The following is a 16,131-nucleotide window of genomic DNA, read 5'->3' on the forward strand; positions in this document are numbered from 1 at the left end:
TTGTAAAGAAGAAGGATGGAAAAATGAGGTTTTGCGTGGACTACCGGAAGTTGAATGACGTTACGAAAAAGGATAGCTACCCATTGCCAAGAATTGACGACACTCTGGACTCGCTCTCTGGTACGAAATGGTTTTCCACACTGGACTTGAAAAGCGGCTACTGGCAAGTGGAGGTAAAGGAGGAAGACAAAGAGAAAACAGCCTTCAGCGTCGGAGATGGTCTTTGGCAATTTACAGTGATGCCTTTTGGACTTTGTAATGCACCAGCTACTTTTGAGAGACTCATGGACCAGGTACTGAAAGGACTACATTGGAAAACATGCTTGGTGTACCTGGACGACATCATCGTATTGGGCAAGAACTTTGATGAACATCTTAAGAACTTGGAGGAAGTTTTCCAGAGAATAGCTGGCGCTGGTCTGAAGTTAAGTCCCAAAAAGTGTGCGCTGTTTAAAAAGGAAGTCAATTATTTGGGTCACAAGGTAACGACAGAGGGTATCTGCACTGCGAACGAAAAAATAGAGGCTGTAAAGGATTGGCCAAGACCACAGAACCTACATGAATTGAGAAGTTTTCTTGGGCTGTGCACATATTACCGCCGATTTGTACCAAATTTTTCCAGCGTAGCCCATAGCCTCCATGAGCTTACAAGAAAAAACAAAGCTTTTGAATGGAAGAAGGAGCAAGAAGTGGCTTTCCAAACATTGAAGGAGCGTTTGTGCACTGCCCCAATGTTAGCATATCCGATTCCAGGAGCAACATTTATTCTGGATACAGATGCGAGTGGATATGCTATAGGAGGCGTTTTATCACAACTGGTCGATGGACAGGAGAAGGTAGTTGCATATTACAGCCGTTCGATTGGAAAACCAGAGAGGAACTACTGTGTTACGCGGAGAGAGCTGTTGGCATTGGTAGACTGCATTAAACATTTTCACAAATACCTCTACGGCCAGCGATTCCGTGTCAGGACAGATCACGCAGCGTTGAAATGGCTTCTGCAGTTCCGTAATCCGGAAGGACAATTGGCACGGTGGATCGAGCGACTACAAAGCTACGACTTTTCCATTGAGCATCGAAAAGGTAGTACCCATGGAAATGCTGATGCAATGTCACGAAGACCATGTAGTTTGGAATGCAAGCACTGTTCAAAAGCCGAGGCTAAAGAAGACATTATAGATGTCCGGCTAATGAATATAACATGTACAGATGAATGGGACAAGGAACAGCTAAGAAAGTGCCAGCTAGAAGATGCAGATCTGTCACGTGTTATGCAAGGGCTCGAACGAAATGAAAGACCAAACAGAGAAGAGATGTCAGCAGAGAGTCCCATTGCGAAGTCATATTGGGCACAGTGGAACAGTTTAGAATTAATATCCGGTTGCCTTCATCGAGTATGGGAGAGTGAGGATGGTAAATACAAGAATAAACTGATAGTTGTTCCCAGAAAGAGGATTCCTGATGTGCTAAGCGAGCTGCATAATGGTCCAAGCGGAGGTCATCTTGGAATCACGAAGACGCTCGAGAAGATTAAACAGAGATTCTATTGGGTTGGTTGCCGTCAGTCGGTCACTGAGTGGATTGCGAACTGCGAGGTTTGCAGCAGAGCGAAAGGGCCCAGAACACGAAGTCATGGCCAGATGAAGCAATATAACTCAGGTGCGCCATTTGAAAGGATCGCTATGGATGTCGCCGGTCCATTTCCTACTAGCAACGGCGGAAACAAATATGTACTGGTAGTTATGGATTATTTCAGCAAATGGCCAGAGGTATACCCAATCCCAAATCAAGAAGCGGAAACGGTAGCAGAAGTGTTTATAAACAATTGGGTTGCAAGGTATGGTGTACCAATGGAGTTACATTCTGACCAAGGCAGGAATTTCGAATCAGCTGTGTTCCAGGAAATGTGTAAGTCATTGGGCATTCGAAAAACACGGACAACTGCATTGCATCCCCAATCCGATGGTATGGTAGAACGATTCAATAGAACATTGGAGGAGCACTTAAGGAAAGTAGTGGACAAGTACCATAAAGAATGGGATACCCGCATACCATTATTCTTGATGGCTTACCGATCAGCAGTGCATGAGACAACGGGCCAAACCCCTGCAAAAGTAATTTTTGGCAATGACCTTAGACTGCCAGCTGATTTGAAGTTTGGGATAGATGCCAATGCGGAGAGAAATGTCAGGAAATCCACTAGTGATTTGGAAGAAGAGCTAAGAGAAATACATGATCTAATAAGGCAACGAACAAAGATTATGAGTGACAAGATGAAAGCCAGATACGATAAAGCAATTAATTCAGAAGGTTTTCAGGAAGGAGATTTGGTGCTGTTATACAACCCACAACGTAAAAAAGGTTTGTCCCCGAAATTGCAGTGTAATTGGGAAGGCCCATACAAAGTTGTAAAACGGATCAACGATGTAGTGTACCGCATACAGACCATCGGTAAACCACGAACCAAAATGAAGGTGGTCCATTTGGAAAGGCTAGCAACATTTAGATCGAAAGATTTGTCTGATCGGGACGATCAGACTTAGGTGGAGGGCAGTGTCACGGATATTAGCATCACTAAATTATCCCATCACTAAGGCGATGCTAAGGCCATGCCAAGCAGTATTTACGTTAATAATTAAATCAAGTATACACATATATAAGGCAGCCCAGAGAGATGTCACACACAGATGCATTTACTTATATGCCTATGTGCGCGCGAGAGACTGTAAACTACAAACATTCACATCAATAATTCAATCTTTATGTATCTACATAAACGAATAAATAATTGCGTCTACACATATGTACGTATACGAGCAGCGGAGCGGCAATGCACAAACACATGCATATATCTTATCTCAGTGGTCACAAGAGAGGGCAATAATTTGTGCACGTAGTTGTGGCTGGCAATTTTGTAGCCGAAACAACTAGTAACTTCTGGAAATCGAAGAGCCTAGAAGTATGCAGCGTAAACTATAAAAGCGGTGCAGGCGAGTAAGAAGTAATTCAGTTTGATTTGAGTTGTCAAGCAGTTGCGATTAAGACGATATCTAGCGAGCAATAGCAGTATTATTTTGAATAGTAGAGTTTCATTGAGCTATCAATCAGTGTGGTTATTAAGCAAGCTATTCGTTGCACAGTTTGAGTGTATTGTGAAGTACTTTAATAAATGCCATTTTGCATTATTACAAATTGGAGTTATTTATTCAACAGTTTAGTGATTCGAACTTAGCAGAGGATTGCAAATAAGAGGATTTGCAAGCAAATTCGTTACAATATTCAACAATGATGTTGCTCGATTTCGGACGCCCTGCAGTGCATTTCGAAAAGTTCTGTTCATGGGCGGCAAATAAATTGAGTATCGTCACGTGCATTTTCTGCCCCGGATATGTGTGAATAGGCAATTATTTAACATTCAAATTTCAATTGTCCGCTGCTACCGAGGACAAATCGACCGACAGTGGAGGACGTTGTAGCATCAACCACTCTTACTTTCTAACGCGACATACCTCCGGGAAGATATAGTCAGAGCTTCTCTTCCAATTTAAGGTGAGCAGCTTTTTATTATTCCTACAAATTGACGGACCTAGGTGTTTTATGCAGACTCTGAACAGCCTTTTCAAGACATACTAATATTTGTTGACAGGCTTTTCATTGCAGGTGATTGCAGGAATACTCTCATTTGTTTCGATCTTATTCGAAAATTCAGATTAAAAATCAATTGGTCCCAGTAAATAATACGACCTCTTAACTAATATTTCTTCTTGATAATTTATTATTTTTAACGCAACACAACTACTAAACATTTTACAAATAAAAAAATAATTTATCGAAACATTCTGAAGAATGCCTCAGAAATATCCATACACCATTAATTGGAAATTGGGCATGATTGGGGATTTATACCACAGGGAGCTGGACCATCCTGCTGCCAATCTAAATAGGAGAAAGTAATTAATTTACTCAATAAATAGATTCACAATATTAATTTACAAAACTTACATTGTCCAGTATTACAGACATATTTGGCCCATTCACATTGACTTGGGAAAGTGCAGGGACCTTTGTCACTATTCGCACAGATGGTTACATTTGGTGCTTGTGAGCAATCATTTACGCAAAAAGGTTGGCATGCTTCTTTGGATACCTCTTTAAGTACTATGTATAGAATAAATAAAATATAATTTAAGTTATATATAACATAATTCAAGACACTTACAGGGACGATCCTGTCGCCAAAGCTCACAATTTTGTTGATTGAAAACACACCTGTTCACAGAAAAACTGCACTGGTTCTTTTCGTTTAGAGACCATACCAAATCTATGATTGAGAACGCACAATCGATTATAAGACCTGGTATACATGAAGGTGGTGGTGGTGGTTTGGATGATGTTGGGCATGATATTGGATCACCCAACACAACTTGCACCGCAAATGTAGCCAATAGCGCTAAACAACAAAACACTTGAACAGAAATCATTATCGTACTGAATTCGCTGATCGGTTGAGCTTTTATTAAGAAAGAATTTATGCCGCTTGTTTGCGTTGTACACAAGTATAAGCGGTATGTTTAGTTCATGAGAAACTCTAATGTTAAACAATTTTGTATTAATGTGCATATGATTTTTTATATTTGTACGAGTGGTGAGCAAACAACACCTTTTTAAACGGTTTTATATAGCTTGACTTGACAGGTTGCACGGCCGTTGTGAACGAATTTTGTAATTGAAATTTAAGTAACTTCCCGATAAGCTACAAGCTTGAAACTTGGAATATGGTTCAGAACCCGATGACAATGCAATAATAAGAAAAAAATCGCCGCTAGGTGGCGCAAGGATCGAGATATTCACAAAAATCGTATTTGCGGTCCGATTTGGCTCAAATATTTTGGAGTTGGACGAGGGACAAACAAACGTGGCGCAGAGTCTAGTAAAGTCTTTGTAAGGATTATGTATTGAGGACTTAAATTGTAACAAATTGTCAGGAAAGAGTCCTTTTAATAATAAGTCACTAAATGAACTAAATAGAATGAGAAATAATAGGCAATTAAATAAAGACTAAAAACTTGAAAATAAAATAATTAAAAAAAAAATTTAAGTTAAACGGTTTTATTGAAAACAATACTTACATGAAGTAATAATAATACTAAAAGCTACAAAATAATTAGGTAGGTCCTAGGTACTAGTCATCATACTCCCCATCAATCTATAGCGTTGATCAGACAATTAAATAAAAGCGTTGGACGCGTCAAATTTCTATTGGTAGTCATATATAAGACCAACTGAACTTTAATCAAGTTATGCTACGCCTCCCATTTTTAGAAATTTCACGCGCCCAACGCTTTTATTTGTCTGATCAATGTCCTAGATTGATGAGGAGTGTTTTTTTTTTTTTTTATTATTTTATCTATTTCGATTGTTCACACATTTGAAATTAGAATGAGCGATCAATAGAAAACGTATCCTTAGAAGCCATAAAACGTAAACGCGTTTCCACTGTAAAGAGTTCTTTTGGGATCCTCAAATAAGCAAAAGATATCGTTTTGTCGCTGGCCTACCGATAGGAGTTATGAATGCTTTTCATTGATCTGCTTAGATCCATGCTATTTGAAGTTGGCATAAAAAGTGTTAATCTAACCAGTTTGTAGGAAAATTTTAAAAATTGGAAAAGGAGCTCGGTCTAAATTTCCTCGGAAGTATATCTACACAAATTATTATTACTATAAAATCTATCAAATATATGAGATTAGTTATTCTAGTAACGCAGAGTTCATTTAGTCGTCTCCCATCATAGCTGTTCCAAAATTTCTCGCCAGATCCCAGGGAGTGCTCTCGTGCACCTCAAGGTAGGAAAGGCAAAAAAACCAACATTTAAACCTCTGACCCGAAGCTTCATTATCTTCCTCGATATAAGGTCTGAAAAAAAAATGTATCGTTCAGAATGAAGTAAATTGAATTCGGAAATTTTCGAACGAATTTTCGAGACGACAGCCATCACAATTCAAGCTAAGCAGAAAATCCAAATTCTTATTCAGAAAACTCTTTATTCAAACTCAGTAGGTTATGTACAATTGAACACATAAAAAAATTAGTGCTGTGTTCGTACTTTTCAGAGTAATATCAAAACTAATTTTGGTGTACTTTCAAATTTGGCACCAAAAGAGTACAAAGTTTTTTGCTGTATTATACAGTATTACACTTTTTGGAGTGATATGATAATTAATTTGGAGTCAAGGCTGTTGCTCGTTGTATTGAGTGTGGTAGTAGCATGATACGCTATTCACAGCAAACGCCCTGGGTACAGATCCCGGGCGAAGCAACATTAAAATTGTACTCTTTTTTTTTTTTTTTGCTTTTTAGATCATGTGTGAAGGCAGAAGTTTTTAAATCAGAAAAAAACAGTTCAGAAATGTTTAACTTGTGTTGTAATTCCTGATATTAACCTACTACATATTAAGTATCTCTAATCAAAATTTTTATTCACTACAACTATTGTACACTATGCGGATTGTAGGGTATCAGAGCGTAAATACAATGACTAATAAATAAAAATATAAAATTTTTTTTAAAAACCACCGAGTGTGCTTTTTTCTTTATTAATTTCAATTATCCGTGCTATCAGCTTACTTTTTAAGGTAAAAGTACATTCGTGTCAGTGTTGAACATAATAATGAAAAATATTTACTTTTATGCACGTGTTGGAAACAGTAAACAGTTAAGGCTGAGTAAAGACGTTAAGACAACAACAGATAGGGTTAAATTACGCATCTTAAAAGCCTGCATTCGACTTAATCATGTGCCCCTGGAATGGAGTGGGAGCAGGGTGGTTTTCATCCCAAAGGCCAATAAGAGGGGACATGAAAAGCCTAAGGATATCAGACCCATTGTACAGGTTTACAAGTATGATATGTATGAGAGGGAAACAATTTCTTTCCCTTTCTAACACACGGCAGTTTGACACTTCGGTCAGTGTCAAACTAGCGTGGAACCTGCGTGGAACATGAGTTTTGACACTGAACGAAGTGTCAAAATTACCGGGGTTGCTTCGTTGAAAGCGACACAGGGAAGCAAAAAAGGGATCGGAATATCAGATATGGGTTGCTGTGATGGTAAATTTTTTTGAACGAATTTAGTAGGAAATTTTAAGTGCACCCATATGGGTCCTTCAGAAAATTATAAAAAAGTCTTCAATTGGGGTATCTGAGGACGCGTAGTTATTTCAGTATTAAGAATACAAAGACGTGAGTTAAGTTTTTCTACCCGTTCAAAAGTTCTCCGCGAAAAACAGTTTGAAACCTAGGTCGACTGCAATAACCCGTCCAAAAAAGCGGAAAGAAAAATGAATACGCGCGTTTTGTCCTGTTGTCAATAGTCCGAAGAGAAAAAGTATTCGAATTATTGGAAGCGAGGCCAAAACGCGTCTATTAATACCTCCCCCGACGGTTTTGGTGGCGTTTTAGCAATCGTCCCCGGTAATAAAGTATCACAATTTGTTAATTAAAATTGTCCAAAATATATGGTTATTAAAGAGAGATGTAATTAAGTGCTCGTTTGAAAGTAAATAAGTATATTTCTTTGTAATATAAGAAAAAAAATTTAAGCAGTTTTCGATAGCAGCTACTAAACTTTTTTTGGTCCTAAGAAGTACAACAGTGCCAAATAGCATCCACAAAAAAAAACGAACAAGAACAAGCATTTTATCAGGTGAGCGTGGCTGTGTATGTGCGTGCTGCTACATATCCTACTTGTAGACCTGTACAATGATCAGACCCATCAATCTTTCGTTGTTTGTTCTAAAAACGTTTGAAAGCATTGTAAATTTTACCAAGTAGCGCAACTAACAGCTGATCGGTGAAAATTCGCACATTCACACGCACAGTTCTCGACTCAGTTTCAAAACAAAACTTTAGATTATTTAATTCAAATTTTCAAGTGAGATAATACTTACAAATTTATGTATACAGAATATATATGGCATTTTTGTTGTTATTAAAACAATATTTTTATTTATATTAAAGCTTTTATCATTTTTTTTTTAACTTTGAAAAATCTCCGAACACCATTCCTTCATTATATGACATTCGACTGCCTAGTCCACTGCCTTCCACTCTATTCGCAACATAACCTCTACTTAAGCTGCCAAACTATATAGTAAACAATGTTTGAAAGACTACTGGACGTCCACATTCGCGGTAGGTGGGATACCTCGGGGCTGTCAGCAGCCCAACACGCCTATCTCAGGGGCCGCTCAACAGAGACCACTTCACATGAAGTGGTCCACAAGGTAGAGTCGTCCTTCGAAAACAAACAATTTACCCTGGCTGCATTCTTGGACATAGAGGGAGCTTGCAATAATGTCCGGCTGGAAGCAATAGAAGGCGCCCTTCATGTACTCGGAATAGAGGAACCTATCGTAAACTGGATAGGGACGGCTCTGCGGTCCAGAATGATAAGTGCTAAACTGGGGGCTAGTGAGGTCACGGCATATCAGTGGAAAGAGACGCCTCAGGGCGGGGTCTTGTCACCACTGCTCTGGCTTTGCGTTATAGACAACATACTTTGTCAACTCAACAAGGATGGGGTTCAAGTGGTGGCCTACGCGGATGACGTAGTAATACTGGTATCTGGTCTGTGTCCCAATTTAATTAGTGGGATCATGCAGAGATCACTGAGGAAGCTGAGCAGTTGGGCGAGACCGCCGGACTAAGCGTTAACCCCTCATAGACGGAACTAGTGCTCTTCACCACTAGGACGAAAATCGCAAGTTTTAACCTTCCCACTCTTGATGGCCAGGAGTTAAGTCTTTCTGATAGGGCCAAATATCTAGGAGTCTTTTTAACACCAAAGCTGAACTGGAGGCTTAACACAGAGCACAGAGTCAAACGAGCCTACGGGGCTATGTATGCCTGCAAAGGAATGCTAGGTAAAAAGTGGGGTCTGAGGCCAGACCTCATGGCCTGGATGTATAAGGCAGTTATTCGACCAATTCTGACATATGGGGCACTCATATGGTGGAAGGCGGTAGAGGTGAAATACATAACTAACATGCTAGGGAAAGTTCAACGATCTGCCTGCGGAGCGATCACGGGGGCAATTAGGTCGTGTCCCTCGGAAGCTTTAAACGTGATTTGAAATGTTCCACCGTTAGATCTATTTTTCAAGAAAACGGCATCTCAAGGGGCCCTAATGCTTCGGGAGTTGGGCCTTTGGAGGGAGCATACATACGGGCACGACCTTATCCTGCTCAATATTAACGACTCCCGAATCTTGTCAAAAACGGACTACATATGTCCAAGGAAAGTCTTCGACACAAACTACACAATTCTCTTCCCCACAAGGAGAGATGGGGGGATCACTCAGAGATTCGACATCTCGGTTTTCGCGGACGGATCCAAAATGGCTTGCGGAGTGGGAGTGGGAGCGGGAGTATATGCGATTGTCCCGCCCACGTCCTTATGTATGTGGCTTCACGACTCGGCAAGTGTGTTTCAAGCTGAGATTTTCGCTATCCGAGAGGCGTGCAAAGCGTTATTGGATATCAAAGGTAACGGTAACAGGGTAGCCATTTCCTCCGATAGCCAGGCGGCTCTTGGGGCACTCGGGTCAGAGACGATATCATCAGACCTGGTTGGGCAGTGTAGGGAGAGCGCCATGATTCTGGCGAGCCGGCAGATCGTTACCCTGATATAGGTGCCGTGGGATCGAAACATACAGGGTAACGGGATGGCGGATTAGCTGGCACGGCGCTGAGCGGCTCTTGATGTCTCCGGAGCGAAGGAGGTCCTTGCACCTCTGGGGCTCATCAAGGGTCGCATCTCCCAGCACTCGTTGGGTGAGGCCAACAATAGGTGGAATCGGTTGCGGACCTGTAGAGTTTCCAAGAGCATGTGGCCACTATATAACGAAAAACTATCGGTAGCTGTCGTTAAGATGAACAGAAACGGGCATTGGACAAGTGGGGTACATGCGGCACGGATGGGGACTGGAACACAATACCTCCTGTCGCAGCTGCAAGCGTCCGGAGGCGGAGGAAACGAATGCGAATGCCCAGCACACTGTCGAAGCAGAATAAAGTTTCTTGGAAAGCCCTTTTTCGAAAGCCTCCCAGAACTCAAGGATGTTAGGACGGAAGAGCTTGTCAAATTCATAAACTCCACGGGATGGACATAGGGGGACGGGTTTTTCCTTGAGGCGCATGAAAATGTTCATTAGTATTCTTACAACACCCTTTCATTGGTTAACTCACGAGTTTGTGGTGTCAAAGCGGCGCATGAGCGCTAATTGGAGTCAATTGGGACTCGCCACTCCAACCAACTAGGGTTAAATTAAATTTTTCCAATAAGTTCACCTTAAAGGTCGAAAAAAAGGAAACTGAGTAAGCGTAGCGTCCTTTGGAAAATACTAAAAGTTTTCTAGGATTCATTCAAATTGCTGCCTCGAGATCTGATAACTCTGCCCCTTGGTAATCATAGCCGTGACCTCGCGAACGCAGGACTGGAGACAGCAGCTGGTGACTATTAGTAAGACCCTCAAATCTTTTCTCTTTAGAGATATGAGCAACTTAGTTTAATGTCGCAAGACTTGCACTTGATCTTAGAGATTTTGCAGCAGAGTGCTACAGTCCACGCCTTTCCTGCTACGTTGATCAGTTGCGACCAATGTGCCATCGACGTGAATGGCCAATGGTTATGCCGTCTGCTCTTTCCAAAACATAAATACTGTGGCCGTCGACAAACAATATTGCGGCAAGGCAAAGAACTGATAAGACCAGAGAGATAATCCAACACTACGGACCCATTCAGTCAATGTGAGGTCATCACGGGCCGGCTAGTTCAACCTTTAGGAACGCGCCCGATACCATTCCTCTGCTCTCGGGATACAAAGGTGGATCCGGTGGTGAACGAGGGAAAATCTGTATACATGCTTTCATCGAACGGTTAATTGGTGTACCCACCCCGATTCCCCCCCCCCCCCCCCCCCCCGACCTTGAAAATGTAAAATGGCTTCATACAAGATTTTCCCCGGACATCCCCAAACTAGTGAGTTGCGGGCGAAAAACCGATTGCTCCTACCATTGGACCTTTGCGAGCTGTCAGTCAGCAAAGCTCACCTGTGTGATGGTCAAGAACTGTTGCCATTATCGTGCAGTCATCGACGTATGACACAGTGGTAAGTCCTTCTGGTAGGAAAATACGCTTTGATCTGCGTAAGTTAAACGAAAATGACCAACCAGCTTCACCCTTTGTTTAATTCTTCTTGATATTAAGTTCATCAACAAGACCGATGCCTGTCGACCACCCAAATAATTTGCGGTCCATCTTTCGTTTGTCACTAGGAGGAAGGGTAGATCCTTCCAAGTCTTGCTGTAATCTATTGCGATTGACCGTGTCAAAGCCAGGAATTCTTACATCGGAAATAAAGCGAGCACACGCAGTCAGGGCGAGGGGGTGGTAGCAAAACAATTGTCTGTGAATGATGTATATCCAGCCCACTTTCCTTTTTCGACGTTGACGAAATAATGCGATTCTCACCAATGAGAAGAGTAATGATGTGAGGGCAATATCCACTGCGCCAGCAAGTAACAGGGGGGATGTAGATGGTTATGAATTCAAACTTCGTATCGCCTGACCGGACAGGTATTTTTTTACCCATTTTAGGATCAACCTAGAAGGTTTAATATGATCATATACATCGTTTCCCGATATGGTCGGTCTAGTACCTTAATGGTGCTTTGTTACCGGAACGCACCGGATCTATATCCGGTAAAGAAACATCAACATCGATAACACTCCCCAATACCTTCAGGGAATGTCTTTGTCGTTAATACAACAACAACAACTGCGGTGATATGCGTGATTTTGTGATGTTGTTGTTGTACTCGTACAAGCGGAAATGTAATTTCCTAAAGTGTCAGGCTAGAGATATTAGGAGCGTTCCATTGAGTTATCGAGCTCTGGCTCACGATCAAATCATATCTTTTGTTGAAAATAAGAAGAAACGTACACAAAAATTATTAACATTTAAATAGTTTCGCATGTAAACAAACTATTTATTTTCCTTCATTTTCTTCAAGTTGTTTACTCTTTCCGTGTTTTTGCTGTTAAATATGGCGAAATATTTTATGTATACACAGATGTACACATATTTATTTCAGTGCTACCATGGCATAACTATATGTTTGGCTCATCTCATCAGCTGATTTTATTTTTTTCATTTCACTGGAGTAGGGATTTTCAGAAGGAGATCGCAAAATCACAATGAAACCAAAACATTAGAGGGACTCATGAAACCTTATAAATGCCTTATAAAGTGTGTAAACGTCAAATTTTGTATGAAAAATCATTTACAAATTTGTATAAATTTCATTTCACATTTTCATCAGAAATCTGCAACATCAGCAAGTCATTTACAAGTATATCTTATCTTCACTTAATCTTGGCATTTTTTAATTTGTATAACCATCAAATATTTTTTTTGGCAATAATACAGCTGATAAACAATTAAGTTTATAAAGAATATTGCTAGGTGCGTTCATATAACAGCGTGTGTAAATGGATATAATTTTACACCTTATAAGTTTATATGCTTTCATGAGTCCCCCTATTGACAACATTTTCTTACTCAACACCATGGTTCAATTATATGGTTGGCTCATCTGTAAAGCAACAAAATATGTCTGTTCAAATTGTCAAAATCTGTGTATTGGTGTTGGTGCGAATGGTATGGAATGGAAACATAAAACTTAGCAGTTTTTGTATGTGTAAAGGCTCCATTACTGATACTTAGCATAGACTTGACTTGACTTGAGAACTGTCACTTACAGTTCTGTTAAATGAACAGTGCATGTTACTGATTACTCAAAACTTGGCAACACTTAACTTGACTTAGAAGTCTGTTGAATTTTGATTTTCTATGTAAGTTTTAAGTGACGTTTACATTTTGAGATGCCATTTGTTTGTTTCCATGTCATTTTAACATTTTGTCATACAAATTGACATTTATTTAAAAGTAAATTTCAAACCTGATTATGATGCCAGATTGTATGCGCTAAGTGGAGTATAATCGTGGCTAAGTTGCCAAGTTTACGCCAAGTCAAGTCAAGTCTATGCTAAGTATCAGTAATGGAGCCTTAAGAAAATGTTGCCAATGTGTTGGTTTCATTTTGAGTTTGCCATCTCCTTTTGACAATCCCTTCGGCCATGCAATGAAATAAATAAAATCAGCTGATGAGATGAGCCAACCATATAATTGAACCATGCTCCACACAAAAGCTGCCAAGTTTTATGTTTCCATTCCATTACATTCGTCTAACACCAACACGCTGATTTTGACAATCTAAATAAAGGTATGTTGGTGCTGTAGAGATGACCCAACCATATAGTTGAGCCATGAGTGCTACCAATTCAAAAGTGGTCAGCTGTCAAAAAATCTACTACAGAAAACGAAACGAACAGAATTACTATACGGATCAGAAATTGAACCAGATACATATCAGGATCACAACGTTGTTGGTGCATTTGCATGGTTAAATTTCTATTCGTATCTGGTTCAGGCGTCATTGGAACGCAACTATTTAAACAAAAACCATAAGCGGTACGACGATCGGTATTTTGTATACGACAGAGGGACACTGTTTAATACACGTCCAAAATATGGGCAGGGGTGTCAAAAGACGCGGTTTCGACCAAAAGTTCATTAAGCTGGAGACATTGGTGCTTTATCGGTAACCTTTTAACAGCTGATTCGACCAACCTTATGAGAATCAATGCAATCGATTATTGGTGCCGCTAAGGTCGTAACCGTATCGTAGCCAACCAATTGGGTTTTGGTTAACCGTCGTAACGATAAACAGCTGATTGCGTTAGGGATACGACTACAGCGATACGACAAACGGCACCAATGACTCCAGCTTTAAGCTGGAGACATTGGTGCTTTATCGGTAACCGTATCGGTAGCATTATAACAGCTGATTCGACCTATCTTATGAGAATCAATGCAATCGATTATTGGTGCCGCTAAGGTCGTAGCCAACCAATTGGGTTTTGGTTTACCGTCGTAACGATAAACAGCTGATTACGTTAGGGATACGGATACAGCGATACGACATACGGCACCAATGACTCCGGCTTTAATCCGAAAACGGTAGTTAAAATTTTGGGTAAAAGTGTAGTTGAGGGGTCGACCGCTAATGCGCTACCACAAATATCCAGAGAGGTGTCAAACGACGCGTCTTGACATCAGTATTAATAATCCGAAGGCGGAAAATAAAAATTTTAACTCGTTAAAAAGATATTAACAAAAAACCGAAAAATTACCCAATGGTCCTCGGAAACCGGTGGTGCGATCAATAATATTTTTGCATAGACCACCTTTCTGCATTGGCGGCCTCTGGCCGCGCTTATAAGAAATTACCCAGGATGGGTCCAAACCGGTTTGGACACCAAAACTATATCCCCGAAAAACACATATGTTCACAATTTGTTTTGTGGGTACCACAACCACTTGAAAATCTCCAACCTAAACTACAAATATCTCCCGACAGAGATAATTTTTTTCTTTTCCGCCATTGGATTGTTGTTGTCGTGGTCAATACGAGTCTTTTAACACTTCTCTCAATACTTTTTGTCCCTGTGAAGCAATATTTGCAAGAGAAATTGAAACTTTTCATTTGGTTGTTATAATTATGTTGTACACAGAATGTATACAAAGGGATTTTTAATTTTGTGTTATATAAATTTGTGTTATAAAAATTGATCGGTTTTTCGGAAATAACTTTTGACAGAAATACAATTTTGAATTTCCGCTTTCGGATTCGTGGTCCTGGGTCCTTTGGTCGAGTTTTAGCAGTTGTGAGCTAAAGTAAAGAATTACCATTTTGTGATATCTTGCGTAAAACCCGAACAATATCCCGTTCGGGGCATTAATAGCGAAACAATTCACCATGTTCATCTTGCCATTCACCATATCCATCTCGCTATTCACCAAAATGTCTGTCCTAAATGAATGGAGTGGTAGATCGAAAGATAGCCCTGCAAAAATTGTTGGATTACGTGTTCCATTTTCTTCATGTTGGAGTACTCCAACAATAGTCCTTTGCAATGCGTTTGGGGCCCACCATCAGCCGATCATTGCTCGTTTTTTAACGACCGTGATCACGACACGATGACGATCGAACAGAGTTGCCAAAAGTAAAATATTGCATACAAATAACCAGGGTTGCATCTTAACGTTAAGCTAATCGTTTATCAAAAAATTTCCACCGTTTCCGTTGAAACACTTCGAAATATTATCGATAAAGAAATTATCAAGATAAATTGTATCTCGTTTTTAACCGAAACGAAAAGCTTTCGTTAACGTTAAAAACGTGATACTTTATGTTTGAATTGTGCTGGCAATGCTATAGCCATGGTGAAGCCGTAAGGTGGTAACAGCGAGCGGACATACACACACAAACTCCATGTAGTTTGTTTGTGTAATTCGTTGGTAGTAATGTCAAAAATACTCTGAGAAATGTTCGTACTGTCAAAATTCATGAGAAAAGTTGCGATCAGCTTGGCTAATGCTTTCACCTTTAATGACTCCGCCACCAATCAGCTTTGCCAGCATAGTTTGAAATTAATAATCAACATAAACGATTTGATTTCGTTTTGATATGGCAGAAAACGAACCGAAATCATTTTGTTAATTTGACGTTCTTAACGTTAATAAACGAAACGAAATGACTTTGTTTCGTTCATTAACGTTAATTATCGTAACGAAATGATATCGGTTCGTTGGTTAAGCGTGCCTGCAAATAACTGATAATAAAATTTTACTATGGCAACTCAGATAAAATGCAACCGCGCACTGCTTTTATGTATACATACTATAGTAAAGAGAAATATTAGTTTCTTTATTCACGCAAATGCTATATAATAGCCGTTTTTTTTTACGCGCGTATACGTTTCGTTTGTGCGTGAAAAAAAAGCCTATCCTCGCTTAGATAATGCTTAGGAGACATTGTAAATTTTACCAAGTAGCGCAACTAACAGCTGATCGGTGAAAATTCGCACATTCACACGCACAGTTCTCGACTCAGTTTCAAAAAAAAAACTTTAGATAATTTAATTCAATTTTTAAAGTGAGATAATC

The 16,131-nt window shown here is 40.0% G+C and overlaps 1 protein-coding gene across 1 annotated transcript; it reads right to left on the reverse strand.

Moving 5' to 3' along the window:
- Positions 1-3,752: 3,752 nt before the first annotated feature.
- On the reverse strand, positions 3,753-4,496 carry LOC137245444 (uncharacterized). The gene is made up of 3 exons (XM_067776117.1): positions 4,220-4,496; positions 4,003-4,158; positions 3,753-3,936 (listed from the first exon to the last, which is right to left on the reverse strand). The coding sequence occupies exons 1-3, from the start codon at positions 4,479-4,481 to the stop codon at positions 3,872-3,874; spliced, it is 483 nt and encodes a 160-aa protein (XP_067632218.1). The 5' UTR covers positions 4,482-4,496; the 3' UTR covers positions 3,753-3,871.
- Between the last annotated feature and the right edge of the window lie 11,635 nt (positions 4,497-16,131).

The sequence above is a fragment of the Eurosta solidaginis genome, chromosome 1, assembly GCF_040869045.1.
Source record: "Eurosta solidaginis isolate ZX-2024a chromosome 1, ASM4086904v1, whole genome shotgun sequence".
NCBI classification, from domain to species: domain Eukaryota; kingdom Metazoa; phylum Arthropoda; class Insecta; order Diptera; family Tephritidae; genus Eurosta; species Eurosta solidaginis.

What these genes read in the sequence shown, in the direction of transcription:
- LOC137245444 (XM_067776117.1), bottom strand. Translation starts at nt 4,481, where the DNA reads ATGATTTCTGTTCAAGTGTTTTGTTGTTTAGCGCTATTGGCTACATTT. An exon ending in TTGGCGACAGGATCGTCCCT is followed by an intron (nt 4,159 to 4,219) that starts GTAAGTGTCTTG and finishes TTCTATACATAG; the next exon opens with TACTTAAAGAGGTATCCAAA. An exon ending in TGTCTGTAATACTGGACAAT is followed by an intron (nt 3,937 to 4,002) that starts GTAAGTTTTGTA and finishes TCTCCTATTTAG; the next exon opens with ATTGGCAGCAGGATGGTCCA.